This window comes from Nilaparvata lugens, chromosome 5 (assembly GCF_014356525.2).
Source record: "Nilaparvata lugens isolate BPH chromosome 5, ASM1435652v1, whole genome shotgun sequence".
Taxonomy (NCBI): Eukaryota; Metazoa; Arthropoda; class Insecta; order Hemiptera; family Delphacidae; genus Nilaparvata; species Nilaparvata lugens.
Window position 1 is genome coordinate 61,722,621 of NC_052508.1, and position 25,013 is coordinate 61,747,633.

General features: G+C 37.0%; 1 protein-coding gene across 2 annotated transcripts in view; it reads left to right on the forward strand.

The window, feature by feature from the left end:
• Nucleotides 1-25,013, forward strand: part of LOC120351470 — a 44,902-nt gene that overhangs the window by 11,139 nt on the left and 8,750 nt on the right. For both annotated transcript variants that reach the window (XM_039428992.1, XM_039428993.1), the window contains exons 2-9: nucleotides 7,706-8,126; nucleotides 8,710-8,999; nucleotides 10,013-10,190; nucleotides 12,283-12,551; nucleotides 13,061-13,124; nucleotides 14,775-15,155; nucleotides 15,701-15,921; nucleotides 19,253-19,450. In XM_039428992.1, coding sequence (XP_039284926.1) covers nucleotides 7,770-8,126; nucleotides 8,710-8,999; nucleotides 10,013-10,190; nucleotides 12,283-12,551; nucleotides 13,061-13,124; nucleotides 14,775-15,155; nucleotides 15,701-15,921; nucleotides 19,253-19,450 — 1,958 coding nt within the window. In that variant the 5' untranslated portion in view covers nucleotides 7,706-7,769. The remainder of the gene's footprint in view (nucleotides 1-7,705; nucleotides 8,127-8,709; nucleotides 9,000-10,012; nucleotides 10,191-12,282; nucleotides 12,552-13,060; nucleotides 13,125-14,774; nucleotides 15,156-15,700; nucleotides 15,922-19,252; nucleotides 19,451-25,013) is intronic.

Genomic DNA, 25,013 nt, shown 5'->3' on the forward strand with positions numbered 1-25,013 from the left:
CTATTCCTTTCAATTCAATTCAATTTTGTCTTTATTCATTAAATAATGTACAAGTACATATGAATAGTGTCAAAGATTTTACAACTCTAGGGCTAGGCTATCTCTAGACTACAAAGAAATTTATAATTTATTTAAAAATTAGCGTCAAACTCATATAACGAATACAACGATAAGTTCACCAGATATTCCTTCAAGTTCTTTCTAAATATTTGAGAATCTTCTAATACTCTTAAACTAGTTGGTAGCTTCAGAAAATATTTCTCTCCTCTGTAAATTGTTTTTTTCTCAAAGATATGTAATCTGTGTCTTTCTGTAATTCGACCGAAACGCGTATTATAATTGTGTGTATTATTCCTTAAGTTTGTACCAGCAATGTTCTTGAAGAAGATAATAACATCAAAAATGTATTGGCCATAAACTGTCAAGATTCCAAGTTGTGAGAACGCTACTTTTACTGAGTCAATTCTATCGAGGTTGAGCATGATTCTTATAGCTGTTTTCTGCTGTTTGAGGATTTTATCAAGATTATTCTTACTAGTACTGCCATAAATACATAGACCGTAAGCTAGATGCGCATGTATTACGGAGTGGTATATTGATTTCAGTGTCTGTATACTACATAAATTAGACATTCTACGCAAAGCATACAGACCTGGGGATATTTTTTTTATAACTTGGCAAACATGATTATCCCATGAAAGATTGCTATCTATTAACAAGCCTAGAAATTTTGTTCTCTCTTCTGACTCTAGAAGCTCGTTATTCACTGCTATGCTTGGGCATAATTCATTCCTACTCTGCCTAGTCATAAAAGGGACAACTATAGATTTGCTTGAGTTCAATAATAGATTCCGGCTATTCAAATATTCATTAATCGAGGACAGGCCTATAGCAGATGAGAGCTCCACATCTTCAGTCGATTTTCCAGTAAAGATTATATTGGCATCATCCGCATATAGGCATACAGAGGCTTGCGGTGGAACCACATTGGGCATACCCCTGATATAGCACAGGAATAATAGCGGACCCAAAATTGACCCTTGGGGTACTCCATATTTTAAACTTTTCAGGTCAGAGCGATAGCTTCTCTTACATATATGGTTACTGTTCTCTTGAGTATGCTCTATTTCTACAAATTGCTGTCTACCAATTAAATAAGATGAGAACCAAGTAAGCTCCTTTCCATGTACTCCTAAATCCTCTAGCGAATGTAACAGAACAACGTGAAGTACACTGTCAAATGCACGAGTCATGTCCAGAAATGTGCCAACAACTTTCTCTCCTTTATCTATATATTAATTATTGTATTTATGAAATCCACTCCTGCTGTAATTGTTGATTTTTTGAACGAAAGCCATGTTGTTCTGTGTCCAATAGATTATTTATTTCTAAGTACTCCATCAATTGAATATAAACCACTCGTTCAATAATTTTTGAAAATACTGACAATAATGCTATCGGCCTATAACAACCAGGATCTGTGATACTACCTTTTTTAAATATTGGAAGACTCTAGCTATCTTCAGTTTGTTAGGAAAATGGCCTGATATTAGGGAGGAATTTACAATATGTGCTAGTGGTTTGATTATTGCTGGTAAAACTTTTTTGACAACTGTCATTGGAATGTCATCCGGACCAGAAGAGTGTTTGTTTTCAAATGACATTACTATTTTTATTAATTGACTCTCGCTAATAGGATTGAATCTAAATCTTAAGGAAGTTTGACAACCTTGTGAAACTGGTACATATACAGGTATCGAACTTTTAGGAATATCGGAATTACAAAATTGTCAACTGCTGTAACGAAAAAATCATTAAAAATATTGCTAACACAATGAGGGTCCGTTGAAAGTGCACCATTACTTATTACACCTAAATTAGAATTATTCTTTTTACTCTTACCCACCTCAGCATTAATAATTTTCCAAGCTATTTTGTTTTTGTTTTTGGAATCCATTATTTTTTTATCAAAGTATTTCTGTTTATTTTTTTGTATCATAAGTTTGAGAGCTTTTCTATTATTTTTATTTGAATCTTTAAATTTTCTCTTTTAGTTCGTCTATGTAAATTTTCCAACTCTAATAATTCATTTTTTTATCAATCACCTCAGTACTCATCCTAATCTTGCTGTTATTATCCTTTTTATATCTTAGTATCTTTGGGAAATGAATGTTGAAGTAATGTGAAAATACTGAGATGAAGACATCATATTTTTCATCAACTGGTGATTGATAAATCTCCATCCAATTCAGATTTGCTAATTCTCTATAAAATACTTCCAAATGACTTTCATCAAATCTACGATAAAATTCCTAGTTGGTTTATCAAGAACGCCACTCACACCCCGGATCTCAAGCAGTTGCGCATCGTGATCCGATATGTGAGTGATGATGCTCGATGCATTTAAACTATCGTCAACAATGTTCGTAATAAAGTTATCTATTGCTGTTTCGGATGTGGTTGTTATTCTTGTTGGAAAATCAATCATGTAAATCATATTATGCATTTTGAGAACATTCATTAACTTATTATAAGTATTATTTTTCTCTAAAACATTGATATTTATGTCTCCTGCTAAAATAACTTTCTTATATTTTTTACATAAAATTTCAAGTAGAATTTCTAACTTCTCTAAGAATGGATCCAAAAAACAATGCTGAGGAGTTCTGTATAAGCAAGCCATTACAAAATTTAAACCATCAAGAGTGAATTCAGTAACGCAGCATTCAAACTCTTTTTCAGTTGTTATTGACAAAATAGCTGGTAACTTTACAGATTTACACTTGGAAAATATTTTATTATGTACTAGGATCATGACCCCACCTCCAGTACTCTCTAGTCTAGAAAAGCTTGAGCTTATCTGATATTTCGGAACATTGAGTATTTCTATTTCAGAATTTGACATTTTGTGTTCCGAAATCGCTACTATGTCAGGCTCTAACTCATCTAAATTGATATTTAACATTTCCAAGCGTGATGGTAGGTGTTGTACATTTTGATGTAATATGGAGACCTCATCAACATTTGTTCTATTTTTATTCATTGGAATTTGACGAGGAAAAGTAGATATCTTACCATAACAAATATCTTTGGATTCATATGTGGGAATGATTGGGTTAAAATCTGGATGTAGATTGTCAAGAGGAGAGTCACTGTCAAAAACTAGATTTGAGCGAGAAGTATTGTAAATTTCAGTTACCTCGGTATCACTTATGTCAATTAAACTAAAAAAGAACTATAGAGAGGAATAGCTGGAGTCGATTTTCTATACAGGAAGTTACTACGCACGCATCCAATTATACTATCACAGATCATTTTCTTACCTAATTTATTGAGATGCAGACCATGAGATGTGTGGAATCTCCTACCCAGATGACTCATATCAATAAATTTACAATTAGAGAATAAATTACAAATTTTTTCCATGGCTATATTAGTTTTTCTAACCAGTTCATTTACACACGACCAGTCCGGTAAATCGTAGCGGTGTGGAATTGAGAATACTATGACGTTGGTTCCGTAGAGAGCGGCCAGACTCTTTCGCAGACCTGTCAGGACGTCGTTTGCTTCATTTCTACTGACATCATTTGTGCCTCCCTGAATCACCAACACGTCATCACTGCCGAAGTCTGCCAATCTATCCGGCACAATATCACAAAACTTGGCACCTGGCTTTACGAACGAAGTAAATTTCAAGTTGGATTTTTTTGCAAACTCGTTACCGACTTGTCTGCCCTGGCTGCTGGCGTAGTGGTGGATGGTGATATTGGAAGGGGCTGTGTCGGACTCACACTTCTCTGCAGCGACATCACCATCATCGACAATAATTGGAGTACTTTGTCGACTTGAAGAAGCCGGTTTATTTCCAATTCGTTTGCTACCATCATTGGACCTGGTGCTCACCGAGCCTTTGCTCTTATTATTACATTTATTAGCATTATTCCTCAGGGAATTGTTTTCAAAGTAGCTGAACAACTATTGTTAAGACATCTCAAACTTTCCTTTTAGCAAATTCCTTTTTTCAAACCTTTCAATTCCTTTCTATCCCTATTCTCTTACTCTCATATTTTCCTTTTTTTATCCCTTTTTGCTCCTAAACATACTGTCTCTGTGTAAAGCCTCGGACTCACAAGTTGATCCCTGAACCAATTTACCCCTTCCACAGCATCAAGACGCTACTATGCATTTGATCAACCAGCTGAGTATTCGGCTATTTTAGGTCCGTAGGCAGATACTTGGTTTGAACGGAGAAATGTGATTTCGGAATTTGTGATTTATATAATATTGAATAATTATAATGTAGAATTGTGACAATGCAGAAATTCTTTACATGTTGTAAATAATATTGTGAACGAATGAAATTGCAAATAAATAATTTAAACTTGAATTTGAAAATGTCAGCTGTTCGTTTAAACTCCGATGAAACATATTATGATAAATTCAACCGTATCTATAAGTAAACGTGGTTTAGCGTTAAACGTGGATGGTCCATATGCCCCTTAGGGCCGTTTGCACAGTGTAAGTTTAAGCTAAAGCTTAAACCAAATCTGGATTTTTTTGGTTTAAACTAAAATTCCGTTTGCACAGTATCAGTTTAAACTCTGGGAAAGTTTAAACCTTCAAAGCAGGAGGTTTAACTTAGCCACCAAATAATTTGGATTAACTTATTGACATCTGTAAAGATTTGATAGGGAAACAGCTGATAGTAAATTATTTTTCGACGGTTGTTTTTGATGCTTCTGTAGACGATAATATAATTATTATTAATTTAGGATATAGTGAATCATTATTTGAATGTAAAAATAGAAAATTAGAAATTTTTTTTTAACGGTTTTGCTTGAGTACAGCAACTGCCAATAAATTTAGTATTTTGATTGAATAAACCACTTGATAGAAATTAAGACAATTTTCAACAATGGTCTTCGATTAGAAAACAGGTTTTTAATAACACATAATCAAGATATATTGCTTTCGAGAGATTTCTAATAAACGAGGAAGACCGTAGTAGATTCAAGCGTAACAAAATAACTTTTTTATCTTACATTCTAAAATATGTTTTCTGGTGCCAACTAAACATAAGTTTTAAAAGAATTTCTTGATCGCTTTTCACCTTTATAACCGTACAGCTTACAGCTCTGTGGATTTTGAACAAGAACAAGAAAATACTAAAATAGTAGCTAACTTAAACTGGATTAGTACATGCACTGAGAAAACCGATTCAAGTTTAAACTTTCAGATTAACTTTAACTCGATTAACGTAATCGAGTTTAGCAATCTATACTGTGCAAACGGCCCTTAGTCAATCAGCCTACAAGCCTTAATTTCATATTTAAGAATACAGCAGTCAGTCATAGACAGTAGGCTTATTCCAACTTCAGCCCACCCCCGCACCGAACAATTAGGGATCTAGGAATCTTCTTATATTGGACCACAACTGTACATTGTCTCTCAACAGAGATTCCTGTACTGTCATTTGTTGCAGGAAAGCTCCCATTGAGAATCAAATGATCAATTGTGTGACTTTTTGTCTGCAATTTTCTTCTTTCAATTCCTTTGCATTTTCTCTATTCTGTTCCACATTCTTTCTTTTTATACTATCTCCTCTCTTCTTGTCTTATACTCCTGTTTTGTCTCATATCTCCGTTTTGTTCCATACTCTCTTCTCGTCCCACACTCCAGTCTTTACTTACTGTATTTCATACCACATAAGCCTACTTTGGAGAACTTACTCTCTTTCATTAAATACACTATTCTTTTCATTCTCCACTTCTCGATCTCGTGTGTTTTCAACTCTCTTCATTTCCTTCCTTCTCTCTCACCCTATTTATTTTTCTAAAATTATCAACCAATACCCTATCCCTTTCTTCGTCTAATTTTCGTACCAATAATTTATCCATAGTTATTTTACCGAGTATGAACCATAACTTGATCTCTGAAACGATTCACCCCTCCCTGAGATTCAAAACGCTACAATGTATAGCACTAATATTATTTGTTCATCCATCTGAGTTATATCCAGCCATTTGAGTCAATCAACCAGCTAATTTTATAATGGCTAGGAATACAACAGTCAGGTATGCATAGTTTGCTCTCTTCCACCTCCATTGTTCAACCCACCGAGCCACTATAGGGATCTTCTTATTAGTCCACTACTATACCACCAAACTCTTGACTGAAAGGATTATGTGGAGATGGAAAAACAGATAATCAAAGTTTGTCTCTTTTCATCTAGCCTTCTCTTCATCTCTCTCTTTCTCCTCTCTTACACATACACAGTTTTCCTCTGTTCTGTTTTCAAGGGGCTTCTATTTATAGACAAATGATGATGATAGAGTGCAAGAGAGGCGAACTGTCAAAAGCATAAAGCTCCACTTCACAGTTCACTTACTCTTCTGTTTCTCTACTCTCCTGCACTTTCTTTCTCTCTTCCTTTCTGACTTTATTACTCCTCTCTCTCTTTAATCCATTTACTCATACACTCTCAAACTTTCCTCACCCAACACATTCACTCTCCGAATGTTCTCCCATATTGTGACTTGTTTGTTCTGGTACAGTAAATCGATAAAAATAGGAAGCAAGTTAGATGGACTCTATCAGATTACAATGATGATCACTGCTGTGTTGATTTTAAAAGGATATTGATCCTGTTCGAAATTCTCTCGTAGTGCACTTACAATCAGTATAAGTTTCAGATGAAAAAACAGATAACTTTTGTTTGTTCCTCTCCTATTGGTTATAGCTGAGCTTTTCAATTTTAAAATACCGTATGCTATTCTCAGTCTATTATGTGTAGTATACTTGGAATGCTAATGGTAGATCCAGGTTCATGCTTTTGACACTTTCACTTTACAACGTTACACAACTCGAAGGGCTAGGTCCGCTTCAATCTGCACAGCATATAAAATATGTTGTAAAGTAGCTGAGTGACTCCTTCTTCTTATGCCGTTAGATCCTATCTGCATGCTTGTGTGCGAAGCGCCCAATCTCTGATGAGACAAACTCCACCTCCAGATCTCTGTGAATGTCGGCATTCTGGATGAATCTTGAAGCCACTACGATGCTTCTCAAAACTTTGTTCTGAGACCATCTAATCACATTCACATTGCTGTTGCTGGCACAGCCCAAGAGATGGAACAACCACACCGTCAACAGAATAGCTGAGATCAAGTCGTTCTTAGTGATTGAATAAGTCTCTTATCATAATTTGATTGTATGGTATGAGATGTTGTGGTATTTCTCCATAATTGAAAGAATAAGACTTTGATATAGACTTTTAAATAAAAGTGGTATTGACAATATCAAACTCTTATTCTTCCAAGTCTCTTATCACTTAATCTCAGTTTGATTTTCAAATGGAAGTAACAGCTGGAGACATTAATTCCATTCTTCACAAGCTCAATTGTTTCACATCCAACTCTCCTCATACAGGTGAGACTAATTTTGTCCCTGCAGAGAACAAACATTCGATGACAGAATCTGAGAGCAACAACGTTTCCTTGCCAGGTCCATCCCCAAGTACATAATATTATTATCATAGACAATTTTTGAAATCATAATCTCACTAAAAACAATATTATCGGTACATTTTTTTTCAAGAGGTGATGCAAAAATCTGATTCTCTCATTTCACCCACATTAAATATTATCGTGTTTATACAATAAGTATTATTATATAAGCTGGATCATTCTGTTTTCTGTTTGGATAGGAGGTGATGTTTCCACCACCAACAAACGCCGCTTGCAAGTTGCCAGCAGCAGCTTGCAGCTTTGATGACGTCACAGCCTCCTATGACATCACAACAAAGAGGCCGGTTGGCTGCGACTTTCCACTTAGGTGGCCACCTTTCTATGACGTCACTGCCAGTAGGGCGCCCTCCTGTGACGTCACAGCCGGGTGGTTGGCTGCTGGTGTTAGTTACTGTTCTGGTCACCTGCAGCGCTGACTGTCCGTCGATGTGCGAGTGCAAGTGGAAAAACGGCAAGGAGGCCGTGCTCTGCCTGCAGGCCAACCTCACCGTCGTGCCTCAACTGGAGGCCTCAACGCAGCTGCTCGACCTCACCGGGAACCTGGTCGCCAGTATAGGTCGGGACGCGTTTCGAACTGCTGGGCTACTCAATTTGCAAAAGGTTGGTGATGGTGAAACTTTCAAGTTTATCTTGAAACGTTCTTTATAAATATTATCGCAAAAGATTGTCAAATCTGCCAAGGATAAGAAATTATATCAATACAATAACTGAAAACATCAAGGATTCATGCATGAATTTAAGCAAAGCATTCATTTACTAGCTCCATTGATGTGCATATATGAGCTTAAATGGGAAGAGTGTGTGTTGGGTGATGGAGATTCTCTACAAATTGGAACTTCAACATAGTTTAGGATTCCGGGAACGAATTTATATTATAAAAATTTCTATTGAACAGCATATTATTAATTGTCATTGCCAAGGAACAGGCAACACCCTAATCCTTGCATGTAAAATGATGATGATGAAAATTACTTTGATGTATATAATACTTTGATATACTCTCTATTCTCATACTCTGCATGCTTTGAAACCTTTAGTTTGGTTGTTTTCAAGAAATTATTACAGAATTTTCTCACAGTAATTCAGAATGAGCCATGAGATGTATTTCTAAACATCCAACAATATGTTATTTTTACAACCTTATATTGCCATGAGTATAACGCCATTGTATCTGCTTTGCCAGGTGTACCTAGCCAAATGCCGTGTGAAGAGTATCGACAGGTACGCATTTCGTGCACTCAGCAATCTGGTGGAGCTCGACCTGAGCTACAATGCACTGAGCGCAGTGCCCTCGCACGCGTTCGAGTCCATCTCTGAGCTGAGGGAGCTCAAGCTCAGCGGCAATGCCATCCAGAGGCTGCTCAACGACGCGTTTGTCCAGCTCAAGCAGCTCGTCAGGTTGGAGATTAGTGATTGTCGGCTGGCTACATTGGAGCCCAGGGCGTTCAACGGGTTACAGCGTACGTTGGAGTGGTGAGTTATGTGATCAAGGGATTATTATATTTGTCTTCCATTGTTTCTTCTTGTTTCCCATCTTGTTATTATTCATTTTTCCTCCTTTCTTCCCTTCTTCATCTTCTTCTTATGTTCTTCTTGATCTCTTATTCTTTTTCCTCACTTTCTCTGTCCTCTCATTTCTTTGTGTTCTTCTCTTTCTTCCCAGTAATACTTTCCTCCTATCTTCATGTCCTCGTTTTCTCTCTTCTCATTAGAATTCCCTTCACTAACTTATCAGCTATTGACCACTCAACTCCTCTTCTTCATTTCCCATTTTGACCACTACAGAAATTGGTGCTTGAATTCTTCTCCTTCTTCCTCATCTTCTGCTTCATTTTCCCACTTTAACTTCGTCTACTTCATCTTCTCGCTTTTCTCTCTTTTTCCATCTTTCCGTCTTTTTCCAACTATGTGATGCTGTTAATCTCTTATACCGTGCCGTTGATGTTGATACACTCTCACCCGGCCAAAACAATAATAATAATCGACAGTAATCAATCAGCTTGAGCGAACAAAGAATCGGCTTGAAATTTGGATCACAGACGCCCTATACCTATACCTTCTCATGTTATATATTTCTCTATCTCTCAAGTCAATAGAAAATAATGGACCCTAAAGACTATGACGAAAAACGTTTCTCCTCACCGGTTCCTTCTCCTATCTTCATCCTCGTCTTCAAATATGATGTTTGCCAGCTTATACAACATAATGTTATCTCTTTCAATATAAGTGATATTGCTAGATATCTTTATAATATAACCTCCCCGCAAGGTACTCCCCACCAACAAAAGCCATACGAATTTACTTTAAGAGATAACACACTGATGAAAATTATGATTCTCAAATCCTAAAAAAACTTGGAACCACAGAATCATCCTAACTGCTTCATTTCCCAGTCAACCCAACATTTTTGACTTCTCTTGGTGAAAATTTTAACCTGTAATGAACATATTTTAAAAACCTTTAAAACTTATAAATAATGTTTCTAGGTTGAGAATCGACAAAAACAGGCTGACCGATGTGGAGTCGAGTACACTGACTCAGTTGGACAACCTGCATGGCCTGGAATTGGCTGGAAACCCGTGGAACTGTTCCTGCGAGCTGAGGCCGCTACGTCAGTGGATTCTCAGGCATAATGTGCCTCACAGTGTTTCTCCCGTCTGCAGGGTAAGTCATGCTGAATCTTGGAAAATATCTCCAAATTAAGAAATTAGTCACTTGAGAATGATGATTCAATAAGCCACTAGGATTCAATTCATAGTATATTAGAAGTTCTTATGTTGGAATATCTAGACTATAACGCCTGGAGGTTGAAGGGTAGACTAATATTATAACATGTATGCTTGCTTGCATGTTCTCATTAAGCACTCATAATATATCTTGGAAATCATATAATGATGAACAAGAACCTCCTAGTAAACTTGTATATGGGACCTCCTACATACCTTCTATATAGGAGGTCCTAAATAAAGTTCACGGGTCACTCATATTTAATGAGTAATATAATTATACTCAATCACACAATCTACTCTCAGCCCTCACACAATAACAAGGTAAAAACACTACAAGTATTCCTAGCCAAATTCATGTGTATTTCCACAATGGATTACTATTTATTGTCTATGTATTAATGTTACACTTTTATGTTCTTTGGCATTCATGCTCAAGCTCTGAACATGATTTACCTGTCTAACAGAAAGCAGACGGTTGAGGTTCATGGTAAATGGTCACCTACAGTGAGTGTTTAATGTGGAGTTCCTCAGGGCTCCATTCTTGGGCCTCTGCTGTAAATGACTCACCTTATAATGTGGATGCCAATACATATATTTATTTATGCAGATGACACTACTCTAATAAATACTGCCGTGATATTCTGACGGTTGGTGAAGGGGACAATAGTACAATGACACAGGTATTTATTTATTTATTATCATTTCATACACCGACCACCTGTAAAAGGGGTATAAGGATATGTCAATTTGTTAATCAAACAGCAACATGTTATCTATCTTCTTAAACCTCCATCTTGAGGTTTGTAAAAATCTTTATATTCCTCCACTGAGTAGGCACATATGGATAGAAGCTCTCTTTTCAATAAAAATCTGAAATTTTTACCTGACTTTTCTTTTATCTTGTTCTGACTTTTCTTTTATTTTATCTTTTTCTTGTATCTGATTGGTTTGCTGCTAATGGTTTTCTATTGAACCAAGCCAAGACACAGACAGCTGTCTTCAGTTCAAGACTATATGTGAGTGACCGCTTGATTTCTTATGAGGCCAGATTTCTGGGATTGACGGTGGATAGGAATCTGTCGTGGGCTCATCATTTTTAAACGGTTTTGGATAGGTTGTCTTAAGTGAACTTCCTCCTACTGCGTTTGATGTCATGTGTGCCTTTTGAATATGTAACGTCTTCATTTTTTGCACTGTTACAGCTGGTTTCAGGGTATGATCTGGGGTAATGCTACCAGAATTGGAGAGGTATTAATTATGCAGAAGAGAACAATCAGGATAATGACTGGAGCTGATAGAATAGCACATTGTGGCCGAAAAATCATTTTTTTGTTGAGCTTGGTATTCTTACGGTGGTGAATCTCTATAATATTCAGTAGCCTTGTTCACACTCATAAGTGTAGGGAAACGCTGCAATGTAGATCGAACGTTCATGGGATCAATACTCGACTTCAAGACATCAACCTTCCCTTTGTCCGTCTGGAGAGGCAAAAGTCCAGTCAAATGATAATGGGTAGATGTTTATTTAATAAATTGCCCCTCGAGTTCAGAGACAAAAGAACCATAGAGTTGAAAAAATCTCTACATACGTGGCTCTGATCAAACCCTTTTTATGATGTTGAAGAGTTTTCTCAGCTGCCTGAGTCCAGCATAGACCTGTAATGCTTTAATCCATATAGGCATAATAACTTATTGACTTGTACCACTACCTCCGTTAACAAAGCCATAGTGCATTCTGGTGACGTCAGCACAGGTAGGGCTCCTGCACCAATAAAAATTTGTTGATTTCAGCTGATCTATATCAGCTAGTGTTTTTATTGGTGTAGGAGCCCTACCTATGCTGACGTTACCATCAACCACCTGTCATGCACTATGGCTTTGTTTATGGATGTAATGCTTGTATTCGATTACGAATGTGCTCTAATATTTTGACGTGATCTTATGCATCTATAGATGTTTCATGGATCGAGAAATATAAGCTTATCTATCTCTCCATTTATAAATGAATCGTTGATATTTTGTTGCAGGCTCCTCGTCGTCTAGCCGGTCGCCCGTGGGACAAACTGGACGTGGACGAGTTCGCGTGTCAGCCGTCGATCAGTTCGCTGGTCGATCAGTTGCAGGTCGACGAAGGCTCCAATGCCACCCTCGCCTGTCAGGTGGGAGGCTCCCCACCGCCACAAGTGCACTGGCTCTGGAAAAACAAAATGGTTGCCAATGTGTCCACGGGTGCGGGGAGTGGCAGCGGGGGAAAGAAGTTGTACTTGCTGCATACCAGCAGGGACGCTGTCAATAGGTAAGCATTTGAAAATTATCATCAAATCTATTGTCTACAAGAAAATTGATTGATTAAATCTATCCTCAATATATGATGTAAAGAATCTAACTATTAACACAAACCGTAGTGCCCAAAGGGTAGGGTTTGTAGGCTTGAAATTCATAGGGGGGGGGGCTCAAATTCAAATTTTGGGGTGGTCCTAAAAAAATCAGCAGTGTTTGAAATGACTTCTGACGTCATCCAGGGTCCCCAATAACTTATGAGGGGGCTTGTGGTTAAATGATATCTGAATTTTGGAGGCTGCATCTTTGGGCTTCAGGGGTTGGGTTCCCCTGTATTAAAAATTTCACTTTACTTTTTTGTTTGATTTTATGGAATTGATTAAGAGAGATTAAACTAACAACAAGGTGGAGAATTCTCACAAGGTGCAGAGTCTGAAAGGTCAAGGATCTCCCATTTTTATACATTCGTTGAGATAAATATTATGCATCTACTAGTGAAAATTGAATATTTTTCTTTTTTTTCAGATTAAGCATACTGTCAGTAGAGCCTCAGGATGCTGGTATATACTTCTGTGTGGCTGAAAATAAGGTAAACATTGTGATTGTTAATACATTTTTGAGTTCTCACCATGATGACTAATCCTTTGTGAGCCATCTTCATCATCCACTAGCTCTATCTTTGATAGTACTGTTATTGGAATTGTCTTTTGGGAACACACAACACTAACAGAATGAAAAATAGGATAATAGACATGGTCAATGATGATGTCTGTTGAAAACAGCCATATTTGTTAGAACATGCCCGCGGAAGTCGAATACTATTTTTCGCAGAGAGGACTGCGAGAATGGGGAGAGTATTTGGGAAATGGAGACCAGACTGAAACAAAAATTATATAGGGCGCCAAATGTGAATCAGGTCCTGCAAAGAGGGATGCAACATATTTAGGCTATACTAAGAATGCCATTTGTGAATATTCTTTATAATGAAGGTATTCTAGGTAGAATAGGTCTGCTAATTTTGGTCAATTTTTTTTTCATTCACAATAAATACTGAAGAACGTGTTACTCTCTATTTTGAAGAAATTTTTATAGTGGGCCTCAAAATAAAAAAAAAATCAAAATCAAAATCATTTATTCTTCAAAAAACAAATTTACAGTATAAAATACAACACTTTCACAAAAACTTGTCTAACCTAATCCTTATATGACAATTTACAAGACACATTGAGAAGAAAAAATCCCTGCAAAGGTTTAACCTGAGCGCAGGAATGAGTCGCTATAAATAACATAATAACAATATCGAGGGAAACAGGATGTTGAAAAACTACTCTATAAAATGAAAGAAATTGATATCAAATATACAGACAGTTGAAGTTAATTGTAATAATTCGTGAAAATAGAAATGTACAAAATATAAATTACAAATATTGAACAGCAGCACAGCTCATGATTATAAAATGATGATAATCATAGCATATAATTTATGTAAACAGTATCCACTATGCTTAGCATATTGAAATTTATATACAATATAAAAAGAAATGGAAAATCACGTAGTTTAATTCATGAATCAGTTCAAAAAACATTGAAAATAAGAGGGAAAGGTATTCAATACAAAAGAATACATTATTCAATAGTGACAAGAAAGTTTGATATTTGTTATTTCTAAAGGTTATTATAACTTTGGAAGGAGAAAATATTTGATCAATACAGAAAGTATAGGATCTATAGTAAATGAATTTTACTTGTATCAAAATAGTTTTTCATTGAGCTTGAATGCTACAATACATTTATCCAATTCATGCCTAGTTCTACTGTTTAATCTGAAATTGACAAAATCAAAAGGTATATGATTCAGTAGTCTTTTAGCTACAAAGACAAACTGCCTACAGCACACGTCCAACACTGTACGATCATTCTGAAAAGTAATGCTAGTTGGTCTCAAATCATACATAGTCTCTTGAAGTCTGAAGTTATTTTTGTTTTTTATTATATATAAGAGAAGACTCTTTGTATATAATTGTCTGACAGTTAATACTTCGAACTCATTGAAAAGATCACTGCTGGGGTAACGTCTTGGTTTGGAAGTAATTGATTTGATTAAAAATTTTGTATGGTGAATAATTTATTGAGATGGATGTTTCTGGCTCCTCCCCAGGCTATATCATCAGGCCTATATTCATTGATTCACAGCATTATTTACAATAAATTTCAAATTAATAACCAATTTCATTTTCAGGCAGGCCGTGTACAGACCAACATTAGCCTCTCAGTGGCCTTCCGGCGCGGAGGAGGCTCCTCTTCCTCCTCCCTGCCACTCCTCCTCACCTCCTCCTGGGCTCTCCTGCTGGCCTCCATCCTGGTCGCCTCGCTGTTCCTGCTCGCCGCCTGCCTCGCCATTTTGTGCATCTGTGCACTGCGCACGAAGCACAAGCACCACAGTGGCGGCGCACATCAGCTGAGCGCCAGGAGCCAGGGCGCCGCCGCCATCTTGGATTCGGGCGGACATCTTGACAGCGGCGGCAATTACGAAAAGATCGAGCTGAACCATCACAAACCGGCCACTGTTGTCATGAACCACAGCGGTGTGCCAAAGTGTGCCAGCAATGGCTATTCGGAGGTCAGTTATGCAATATTTTTTTAACATTATTCAAAAACAAAATTAATAAAATTTGAGGTTTCCGGAGTACTCACAAAAGATTTGAAATTTTGAGATGTTTGTTTTTCAGATTGGTATGTTTTTCTTGCCCATATGAACTCTAGGCTTGTGTGTGGGTTGATGAGACTTATTTCTACAAGGATTTGCAGATTTGATGACTAGTGAGATAGGAATCCCTGGGAGTATTCTTTAAACTAGTACTGAGGGAGACTAGAGGAGGAATTTATACTTTGAGAAGCAGCTGATAGAAACATATTTCTATTTGTTTTTCAAAATGAAAGAGAGTAGGATAAAATCGGTTGGAGTGACATAGGATATAAAACCAAGTTCAAACGAGTGACAAGTTGACACCCTTCGGATGTAGAATAGATAATACACAATCATATAATCTACCGCACAAAATGGCGATGGGAAAAATAATAAATAACAGGCGTTTGTGATCAAGAATGATAAGCATTGTGCCTATTCATATATTTGAATATTGATTGTAATATGTGTGTAAGCAGGTGGCAGTAGTGGGTCCACTGAAGCAGCACCCCCGCCACAGCGAGTACCGAGGGCTGGCGGCCGCAGACGACAACGATGCCGACTGTGAAGAGGAGGAGGAGGAGGAAGAGGAAGAGGAGGAGGACGACGACGAAGATAGTCTCAAGGCGAAATTCGAGGGAAGGAGTAAAGGGCGCGGTAAGGGGGGATCGACGAAGCTTAGCAAAGTGCAGGCTGCCAGGTGAGCAAAATTCATAATAGGAATATAATGAATGATTTATTAAATAAATAAATTATAACAGTTAATAGTGGAGATTGTGAATGAGAAGGTAAGAATATTATGGAAAATGAAGTAATAATTGTGGAAAAGAATACAGTTGTAACAATCATTGTGAATGAAAAAATTAGATTATCAATGAATGGAAAAGTGGAAATGGAAAACTAATATTCCCTTACAACTGATAAAAAATTGAGTAGAAATAATTTGAAATAAATAAAATACTAAGCTAAGCATTAAATCCACAGCAGTAAGAATTGCTTGCTCCTTCATGGAGTTCTTCAACGTTCTTCATGGATGTTGCTTGTTTTTTCTTAGTGCATGAATTGAATAAAGAATATTATTATTTTCTCATGATTCAGCGTCATACCATGGAAATTAATATTGTTCCCAACCGTTATAATAACTTGGCCATCATCTATTTCAAAAGTATTCCAAAACCAGAATGACTACAAGAGAAACCGAAGTTCTACTGTGAGATTCACGATTTTATTAAATCAGCACTTGATTAGCATTATTAATTCATAGCCTTGCCTGTCATTGGTCAAAGCGAATAAACTATTCCTTAATAGCTTTGCATCATTGTCAATTCGACTACGTAAAGATATGACGAATTACCGAAATATTTCATCTCAATTTATTAAAAGAGTTGATTAATTATTGATAAATCATTGAAAAATATTTTTTTCATGACAAATGATTGGTGGTTATTAATAAGAATGAACAAATAATATTTTATCAGATCTACCGAAATGCTATCTACTATGTATGTCATGAGGAGGTGGGAATATGAAAATTGGCAACTCTATTGTACTATAATTTCCACTGACTATATTACGTGAACATAATATATTATGACACCTTATCATTGAAACCGTCATTACTACTCATTTTCCTTTTCCTTTTTTTTCTTTCCTCTCATTTTCTTCTTATTCTCCTGCTTTCTCTTTTTATTCTGTTCTCTCGTACTCTTCCACATCCTCTTCACGAGCTCCAATCACCTCTCAATCTACTCCTGCCCCTCCTTCACACCTCAGCATCATCCTCTTTCACCATCTCCTCCTTCCCTCTCCACCTCCTACTCAACCTCTTCTCTGAATTTGCTATTTGTTTTCTTTGTTGCGGCCGCACTCGAGTGGAACACGCAAGATGAATCCGCGCACACGTATTGTTTTGCGGTTTAACTTGGCTCGACTAAAAGCACCAACTTCATTATTATATTATTATCGCGAGAGAAATACGCATACGACTGAGTTGATTTCAAAACCGACCAAACTTTATTCGGTGTAACAATTGCTGATGCAACTTGCTCCCTAACATGCTGCTGGGTTAGATTGGCGGTCGAGCTTAAATAAGTCCCTACAGTGGGACTTACTTTTCAAGTTGTAGCAAACAAAACAATTCAAGTACTGCGCCACCTGGTTGTGTGTTCTGGTCTTGCAGGAATACCGCAGAAGTCTGTGGAGTGAATTTCAAATAATGAGCGCTAATATAATTCAGCAACGAATATAATTTGAATAGAAACTAATTTGCTGTGATTGCTTCTTATATTATGTTTATTTAGACAGCATTCAACAAAAGCTAATACTCAAGCCAGAAACCACCAATTAATTATCATTTGGGTTTGTTTTAGATAGGCTGCAGGAAATTCGTAACAATATCACTTGACCCCATCGTGGATAACATGATGATACAGTGTTTTCACTGTTCGAACTCCTAAATGAAAACGTCATTCTATTTTATATTGATCACTAACCGTCAGGCTCGCTTCGCTCGTCATATCCGTCTAGCAAGGGGGCTCCGCCCCCTGGACCCCCGACTGGATCGTCCAAGAATGAGATCAGCAGGCTCGCTTCGCTCGCCTGCATTTTTCATTTGAGCATTTTTATCATATGTTAGGACAATCCAGTCGGGGGTCCAGACTAAACGTCTGGCTAAACGGATATGGCGAGCGAAGCGAGCCTGACGGCTAGTAATATAAAATTCCCAGGATGAAGTAGCAGTGCCCAATCAATTTTTCCGCGATAAATGCATTTAAATCTTCAACTTGGTGCCAACCTAACCAAGTCAACTCAACTTAATGCCAACATGACAAAATTATTAATTTAGTTGCCAGTTAACAACTTAACTGTTTCGAAGAGGTACTCTATCTAGATTATAGTTCTAAAGTAACATATGATATGGAAATTTCAATTATAATTGAGAGATTGGGAGAAGAATAATATACATGCTAAAAGACGAACTTTAAATCCTTAAAAACAACCCTTAGAGTTAAAATATTGCCAAAAGATTTCTTAGTGCGCCTCTAAAGCGCCAACTGAACATACCTACCAAATTTGAACGTTTTTGGTCCGGTAGATTTTTAGTTCTGCGAGTGAGTGAGTGGGTCAGTCAGTCAGTCAGTGAGTGAGTGCCATTTCGCTTTTATATATTATATAGATTCTATTACATATGTTAAATAAATAAATAAATTCGTATGGCTTTTGTTGGTGGGGAGTTCCCTTTCGGGAATGTTCCACCGCCTGAATGTATAATTTAAGCCGTCAATGGGCCTTACGACTGTCATACTTCAGCCGGGACCGACAGTTTAACGTGCCCATCCGATAACACGGGATTACATATGTTGATATTCTAGTACATCATATTCCATACAATTTAGTACTGAACAGGTAACTCAATATAAATTGTATTTATGTGTATTTTCTGAATATATTCATATTGTGTTTGTTGAGTTATATTGGAGTTGATGAATTGTGTTTAGTCTTTGATAATTTGCTACACGAAATTGATAATAATCTCTTGTACACTGAAAGATTAAGACCAAGCAACAGAACAATATTTGACCTCAACTCTTCCGCTGATGCTGAAGATTTTTATCTTTCAATTTTAAATTATAATTTATTCAAAATGTCCTAATTTTCAGCTTTTGCTTTTGGAAAAAGATTGTGGTTATTGAATTTGTCATACTATCATTCTCATGAGTTTTCATTCCAATTATTTACCAATAATTATTATTGTTAGAATTTTTGCTCTGGATTCATTGTATCTCAAGGCTTTTTTTCATTAAATGCATATTATATAACATTATAATATCATTAGCTACTTTAAAATAAATTGTCCTCTTTCAGAACGCTCTGGGAAGAAAACTATGTACATCGGCATGCTAAAAAATGTGAATTTCTATCACTAATCATTGTTTCATTTGCAGTGCCTTATAGGAAGAAAACTCTACACAGCAACATAATAATTTCTATCAATTACTCAATAAGGGAGTGAATTTCTTTCATTTTTTTAGTGCGTTTTGGGAAGAAAACGGGGTGCAGCAGCATGTGATGCGGAAGGAGATTCTTCCGTCGGGGACCCTCTACACCACGGCGGGACTTCACGATGACCGCAGAAATTTCCCGGACTTGCTCGGAAGTCAGGCCAATGCTACACTCAAGTCTCACACTCAGGAGAGCTCTCTAATTACTTCGACTGCGCAGCGGTTTAGGTGAGATTTTCAAGCAATGAATCGAACACTAATAATTATTGATAAAATTTGTCAAGTCAATGATCTCTACACTTTGCCTCATTATTTCAAGGGTGACCTCTTGATAATGAAGGTGACCAACTCCTCTGAATATCATTTAAGTGTTAAAAATCCTTCCTCGGGGGTTCGGAATCAACCTTAATTTGTAGGTTCACTTATAATCATAATCCGTCTCAGTACCCACGCACAAGCCTAAAGTTTATTCAGTATCATGTTGGCTTCTGAGCAGAAATTCTGTAATAACAGTATCCATTTTTTAAAATTCAACTCTTGGAATATAGAAATATGTTCTCAGATTGTTGGAACAATATTACGAAGACACTCTGTTCAATACTAATTGTATGTGAATTTGAGTTGTCTTGAATGCAAATAATACTTTATTATGCTACTCTGCGTCAGTTAACATAGTGCAAAAGTAATAATTCGAAACTTGGATGCAGTTCGCAAGTGAATGATGAGCTTTGATAGCGGAACTGTAATATTTTTATATGGGACAAGCGGTCATTTATCATTGCGACAACATATTGGAGCCGCTTCTAAATATATGCGCTGAATTCTACGCCTTTTTCGGATCCCAGCTCGCTTCATGACTGATAGGCATACCGAAAACTGAGAGGAAGAAAAAAAGGAAGGGACGTAAAAGAAGGAGGAGAGGAGGTGGAAGAGGAGGTGGAGGAGGAGGACGAGGAGTAGGAGTATAGTCTGTTGTACCCCTCATCAAATTCTCAAATAACGTGCTACGTTTTTCACTATTTCCCTCACCCCCTCAACCTATCCTCCCTTCAAAAACAGCCATAATCAATAAGCCTACTCGAGGTACCAACTGACAAGAACAAGTTTATCCTCTCACAGGTTCAATAATATTCGACTAAAGTACTGTTGAAAAGTCTACAGCTCCCATCATATGGGAGGGGGGTGCATCCCAATGGAAGGGGTTTCCATCTCAGGAAATGTGTGAATCATCCATATTATGCAGTGGGCTATAACACTCTATTAATTAAATATATGGATCTTGATCGTTCCTTAAAGATTAACAATCAGATTGAAATTGAGACTGAAATGAAGATCTAGATTGAGATTGTGATTGGAATCAACATTAAAATTGGGACTCAGAATGTATAAAAGACTTGATCCTTGTGAATGTCTTCTCAGGAGATTTTAGTATTCATCCAGTATTTGTTTAGGTTGAGGTACTCTACTTCAATCTTTATAAATGTTAGATTCAGAGAATTGAAATTAATTTCTCAAACACTGATAGTGAATTTTCTATTTGAAAAATATTTTTCTCTAATAATAATCTAGTATCCAGTTCCACTTCTAAAAAGTATCTACATGCTTTGTTTATAGTCCAGTTGCGGCATCAAGGCTTACCATTCAACGTATGATGACAAGAGTTGCTCTATGGTTTCTTGTTGAACCAGTAAATTAGTGCTGATGATAACTCCACAATATCAGGCCTCCTCTTTGGAACATGCACTTCCATGAATCATGCGAGATACAACAGAGCATATAAACAAAACAGATATTCAACAATCTTCACATTAATGTCACTCATGCAACATTACCCGGAAGAAGGGGGCTTCAAAAGTTATGGAGTGTGAAATTTGGCAACACTGCGATTCCGGTAATCTTTAACAATGACAACATCGCGTTCAATAACAAATTATCCGAGTTTACAAGCAAGAATCAACGAGCTGTAGATGAATAAGAGCCTACTGGGAAGGGAAGAGAGAATTTCAACATTTACAGCATTCAATGTCAATGTTGGCTCGTTTATTTACCATTCAAGCTATCCTCTCACTCGTTGCAACATATCCCCGTTTCATGTTGCGTGTCTTGTATCATAGACTACATCCTGAGCACTAAATAACTGTACTGAATACAGATGTGATGCAAAATAGGGTACTAATCTAATCTGTTACAGTGAATTGAAATCTTATGTCACGAAATTCCGAGGGCTTTGTTCTCATTCAAACTCCTACCAAGTTTTCATATCCTTGTATCATCTATCAGATTATCGAAAGCGTGGCAACAGATACACTTAATTCGAATATAGGTTATATATTAATACAAAAAGAATTAGGAAAGAATTGAAAATCTACAGCATGAATGAAAAAGATGTGGAGAATCGGCATCAATGGAGGGGCATGTCCAGAGAATGTCCGCTAAAAGAATACCATTGGAAATTTATAATTATCAGCCAGTAGGCTGAAAAGAGATGTTGGCAGACCACGCAATCGGTGGCAATAATAGGAAATTTTCCAATATTTTAGTTTTATTTGAATAATTAGCTAGATGTGAGTCGGAACAGGCTAATCCTTCTTTGTAAGAAGAAGAAGAATAACACTACTGAAATATAGTAAATATAGTTTACTATAGTTTCTTTAGTTTTTCAAACCTCTTGTTCTTCTTCTTTTGCTTACCGTAGTTGTTTTTCACCTTTTTTGTAATTTCTTGTTTGCATTTTCCTTAGACAAGACTTTCGTCTGATCGTGAGCCATTTGATTCTTTTTATATTTTTATGATGTATACAAATTATTTTGTGTTTTTTTCAATTGTTGTGAAAGTGAAGAAGAAGAAGAAGAAGAAGAAGAAGAAGAAGAAGAAGAAGAGAAGAAGAAGAAGAAGAAGAAGAAGAAGAAGAAGCCTAGAGTATATATATTGATTGATTCATACAATAAGTACATCATCAAAATTATAGAGAGAGAAAAAGGTAACCTTTTCCTCTCCCAAATTTAGATAAGGTTCCACATAGTCCGAAATAGAATATTCGGACAGATAAAAATTTATTCCAAAATATTAGTATTTTTGGTATAGGGCTAATTGTAAGTGAATTGCAACAAGTTGAAGTAAAATTAGAACGTAACCGCAACAAGTTACGGTGAAACTTGTAACGGAAACTCAGGATTAAAGAACATTCCGTGAACGTATAAATCCTCTCATCCTATGGTGAGATTCACTTAAATCGGTCAGCACTGGTTGAATGAGAAGCATTGGTGTTATTCATGAGGGATTCTGTCAGTTTAAAGTGAGTCTCACCATGGTCAATGTAGTGTACACTCAGCCTTCCAGCTTGCAAGCATCCATATTTATGCCACAGTTATTCGCATAAATAACTTGTTTATTCATGTTTTAGCCGATACGGCTACTTGACTGTGAAATTTGTACAGTGGGATTCACCTTAAAATTTCAGCATTCCTCATGGATAGCATCAAGTAGATCTCACTATAGTAGATAATCTTCACATCTTGAGCCACTATGGGCCTGTGGGGACTTATTCATGGAAATAGAAAATTTCATGAAAATTGAACTACAATTTTTATGCGCTGTTATTTATTATTTACTACATGCACCTCTTGTTATCCTTGTCTAGTGTATGCATTACTTACTATTCAAGACTTCATGCCTTATACTCCGTTCAAATTAACCTCCGACTTGGGATGGACATGCGCAGCAGAGAAGGCTTATGCCCGGTCTACACGACAACGATATTAGCGCAAGTCTGCCAGGTTTGCGCTAAGTTTGCGTCGTGTAGACGGGAGATCGTTGTAAATTTCTGAGGTTTGAAAGTTTGTGCTTTCTTCGATCAATCTCAGCCAGGTTTGCGTCAATTTTTCTAGGAAACGATTATGTCTCATCTATCCATCAAACCCTAAATCGCTTCAAAATGAAGATAGAGAATTCGCGATTTCAGATTCGGAATCAGCAACCTCAAATTAAATAAGTGCGAGGTCAAGTCTCAAAAATACTCAAAATCAAGGAAGATTTTTTAATAGATAATAATTATCTTATTTACTCTATAGTAATGTAATAGATATAGTTATTCACTCTTTACTTGATAAGCAGTATTCTTGATTATTATTATTGAGGAGAAGGTGGATAAGTGGGAGGAGGAGGAAGAGGAGGAGGAGGAGGAGGAGGAGGAGGAGGAGGAGGAGGAGGAGGCAAAGGAGAAGGTGGAGGAGGAAGATGAGGAGGTGGAGGAGTTGAGGAGTAGGAGGAAAAGTTGGAGGAGGAGGAAGAGTAGGGCGGGGAGGAGGAGGAGGCGGAGTAGGTAGAGGAGAAGGAGGAGTGGATGAGGAGGTGAAGGAGGGGTAGTTTGGGGAGGGGGAGGAGGTGTAGGAGGAGGGTTGAGGAGGTGGAGGAGGAGGAGGAGGCGGAGTAGGTAGAGGAGAAGGAGGAGGAGGAGGAGGAGGAGGAGGAGGAGGAGGAGGAGGAGGAGGAGGAGGAGGAGGAGAGGAGGAGGAGGAGGAGGAGGAGGAGGAGGAGGAGGAGGAGGAGGAGGAGGAGGCTTGAGTTACTATTAATCTCAAGTTTATAAACACTTCAAAGACTTTGTATAGAATTTATTTATGGTTTGGTTTATAATACAGGTTTGTGTTAAAGATGGTGTCGTGTGAACAGAGGTTTGAGCAAACTTGGCTCATAGCCAGATTTGCGTAAACCTGGCTTTGAGCCAAGCTTGCGCAAATATCGTTGTCGTGTAGACCCAGCATTACAGTGGCAGGGATACAATGGCAGCTATGTTGCCATTGTGCACAGGCCAGCGCTCACTAATTTCCAGTGAGTATTCAAGCGCTCATGTTAAACTTGGGAAGTTTCCTCTCTGCAATCACGGACTCGACTGACTCTATTCGACAAATTGACAACTATGCTTCCACCTCTATGACTCAATCCATCACTGCAATTGGCTGATCTCCCTCCATTTCTGTGCGCCGCAAATTCCTCCAAGTCTGAAGAAGATTTGCACGGATTATAGCTGTTCCTCCACTCTTGAATAAGACGACTGTAAAATCATCACAACCAACAACTGAATTTTTGTTTTGAGAAACTTGTTTCGTTGCTACGCCGTCAAATCAACACTAGTAAACCGGAAGCAGCAAAATATAATACAGTATCATAAAGGAACGATACTCCTGAAAAAATTGTTTATTATAAATTATATGGTGTAAATGGAATTATGATATTGGTAATTGGTTGGCCTTTTAATAGTTGAGGATTGCAATTGGTTGAGACACGACACGCCCACTAAAAGTATAACGATCGTGTGACTTGGGCAATGACAGTCTTCCTTCACATGTCAATTATAACTCTATGTACCATGGAGCAATAAAACCTTTAGGAAGCATTTTAAAAATTCAGTATGAACATTTCATCAAGCCATAATTGATAAATTGATGTTAGTAAATGAACATACTATCACATCATTACGAATTATTAATGTTCTTGATTTTATTTATGATACTTTGATGCCAATAATAATTGGAGTATATCAATACAAGTTATTACTTTATCTTTAGTATTGATTTTGATTAATTATTTTGAGAAATTAATTCCTTATTTAAGCAAACACAAATGTAATATTAACTTGTGTTATATTGATATTTATAATTCTGCAGGTTCATTCCTATCCAGGTTTAATGTATGACCCATGTATTATCGCATTTCTTTCAGTAACAGTATTATACTTTATCATACTAAATTCGTCCAATTCTGTATCATATATAACAAAGCATCATGATAC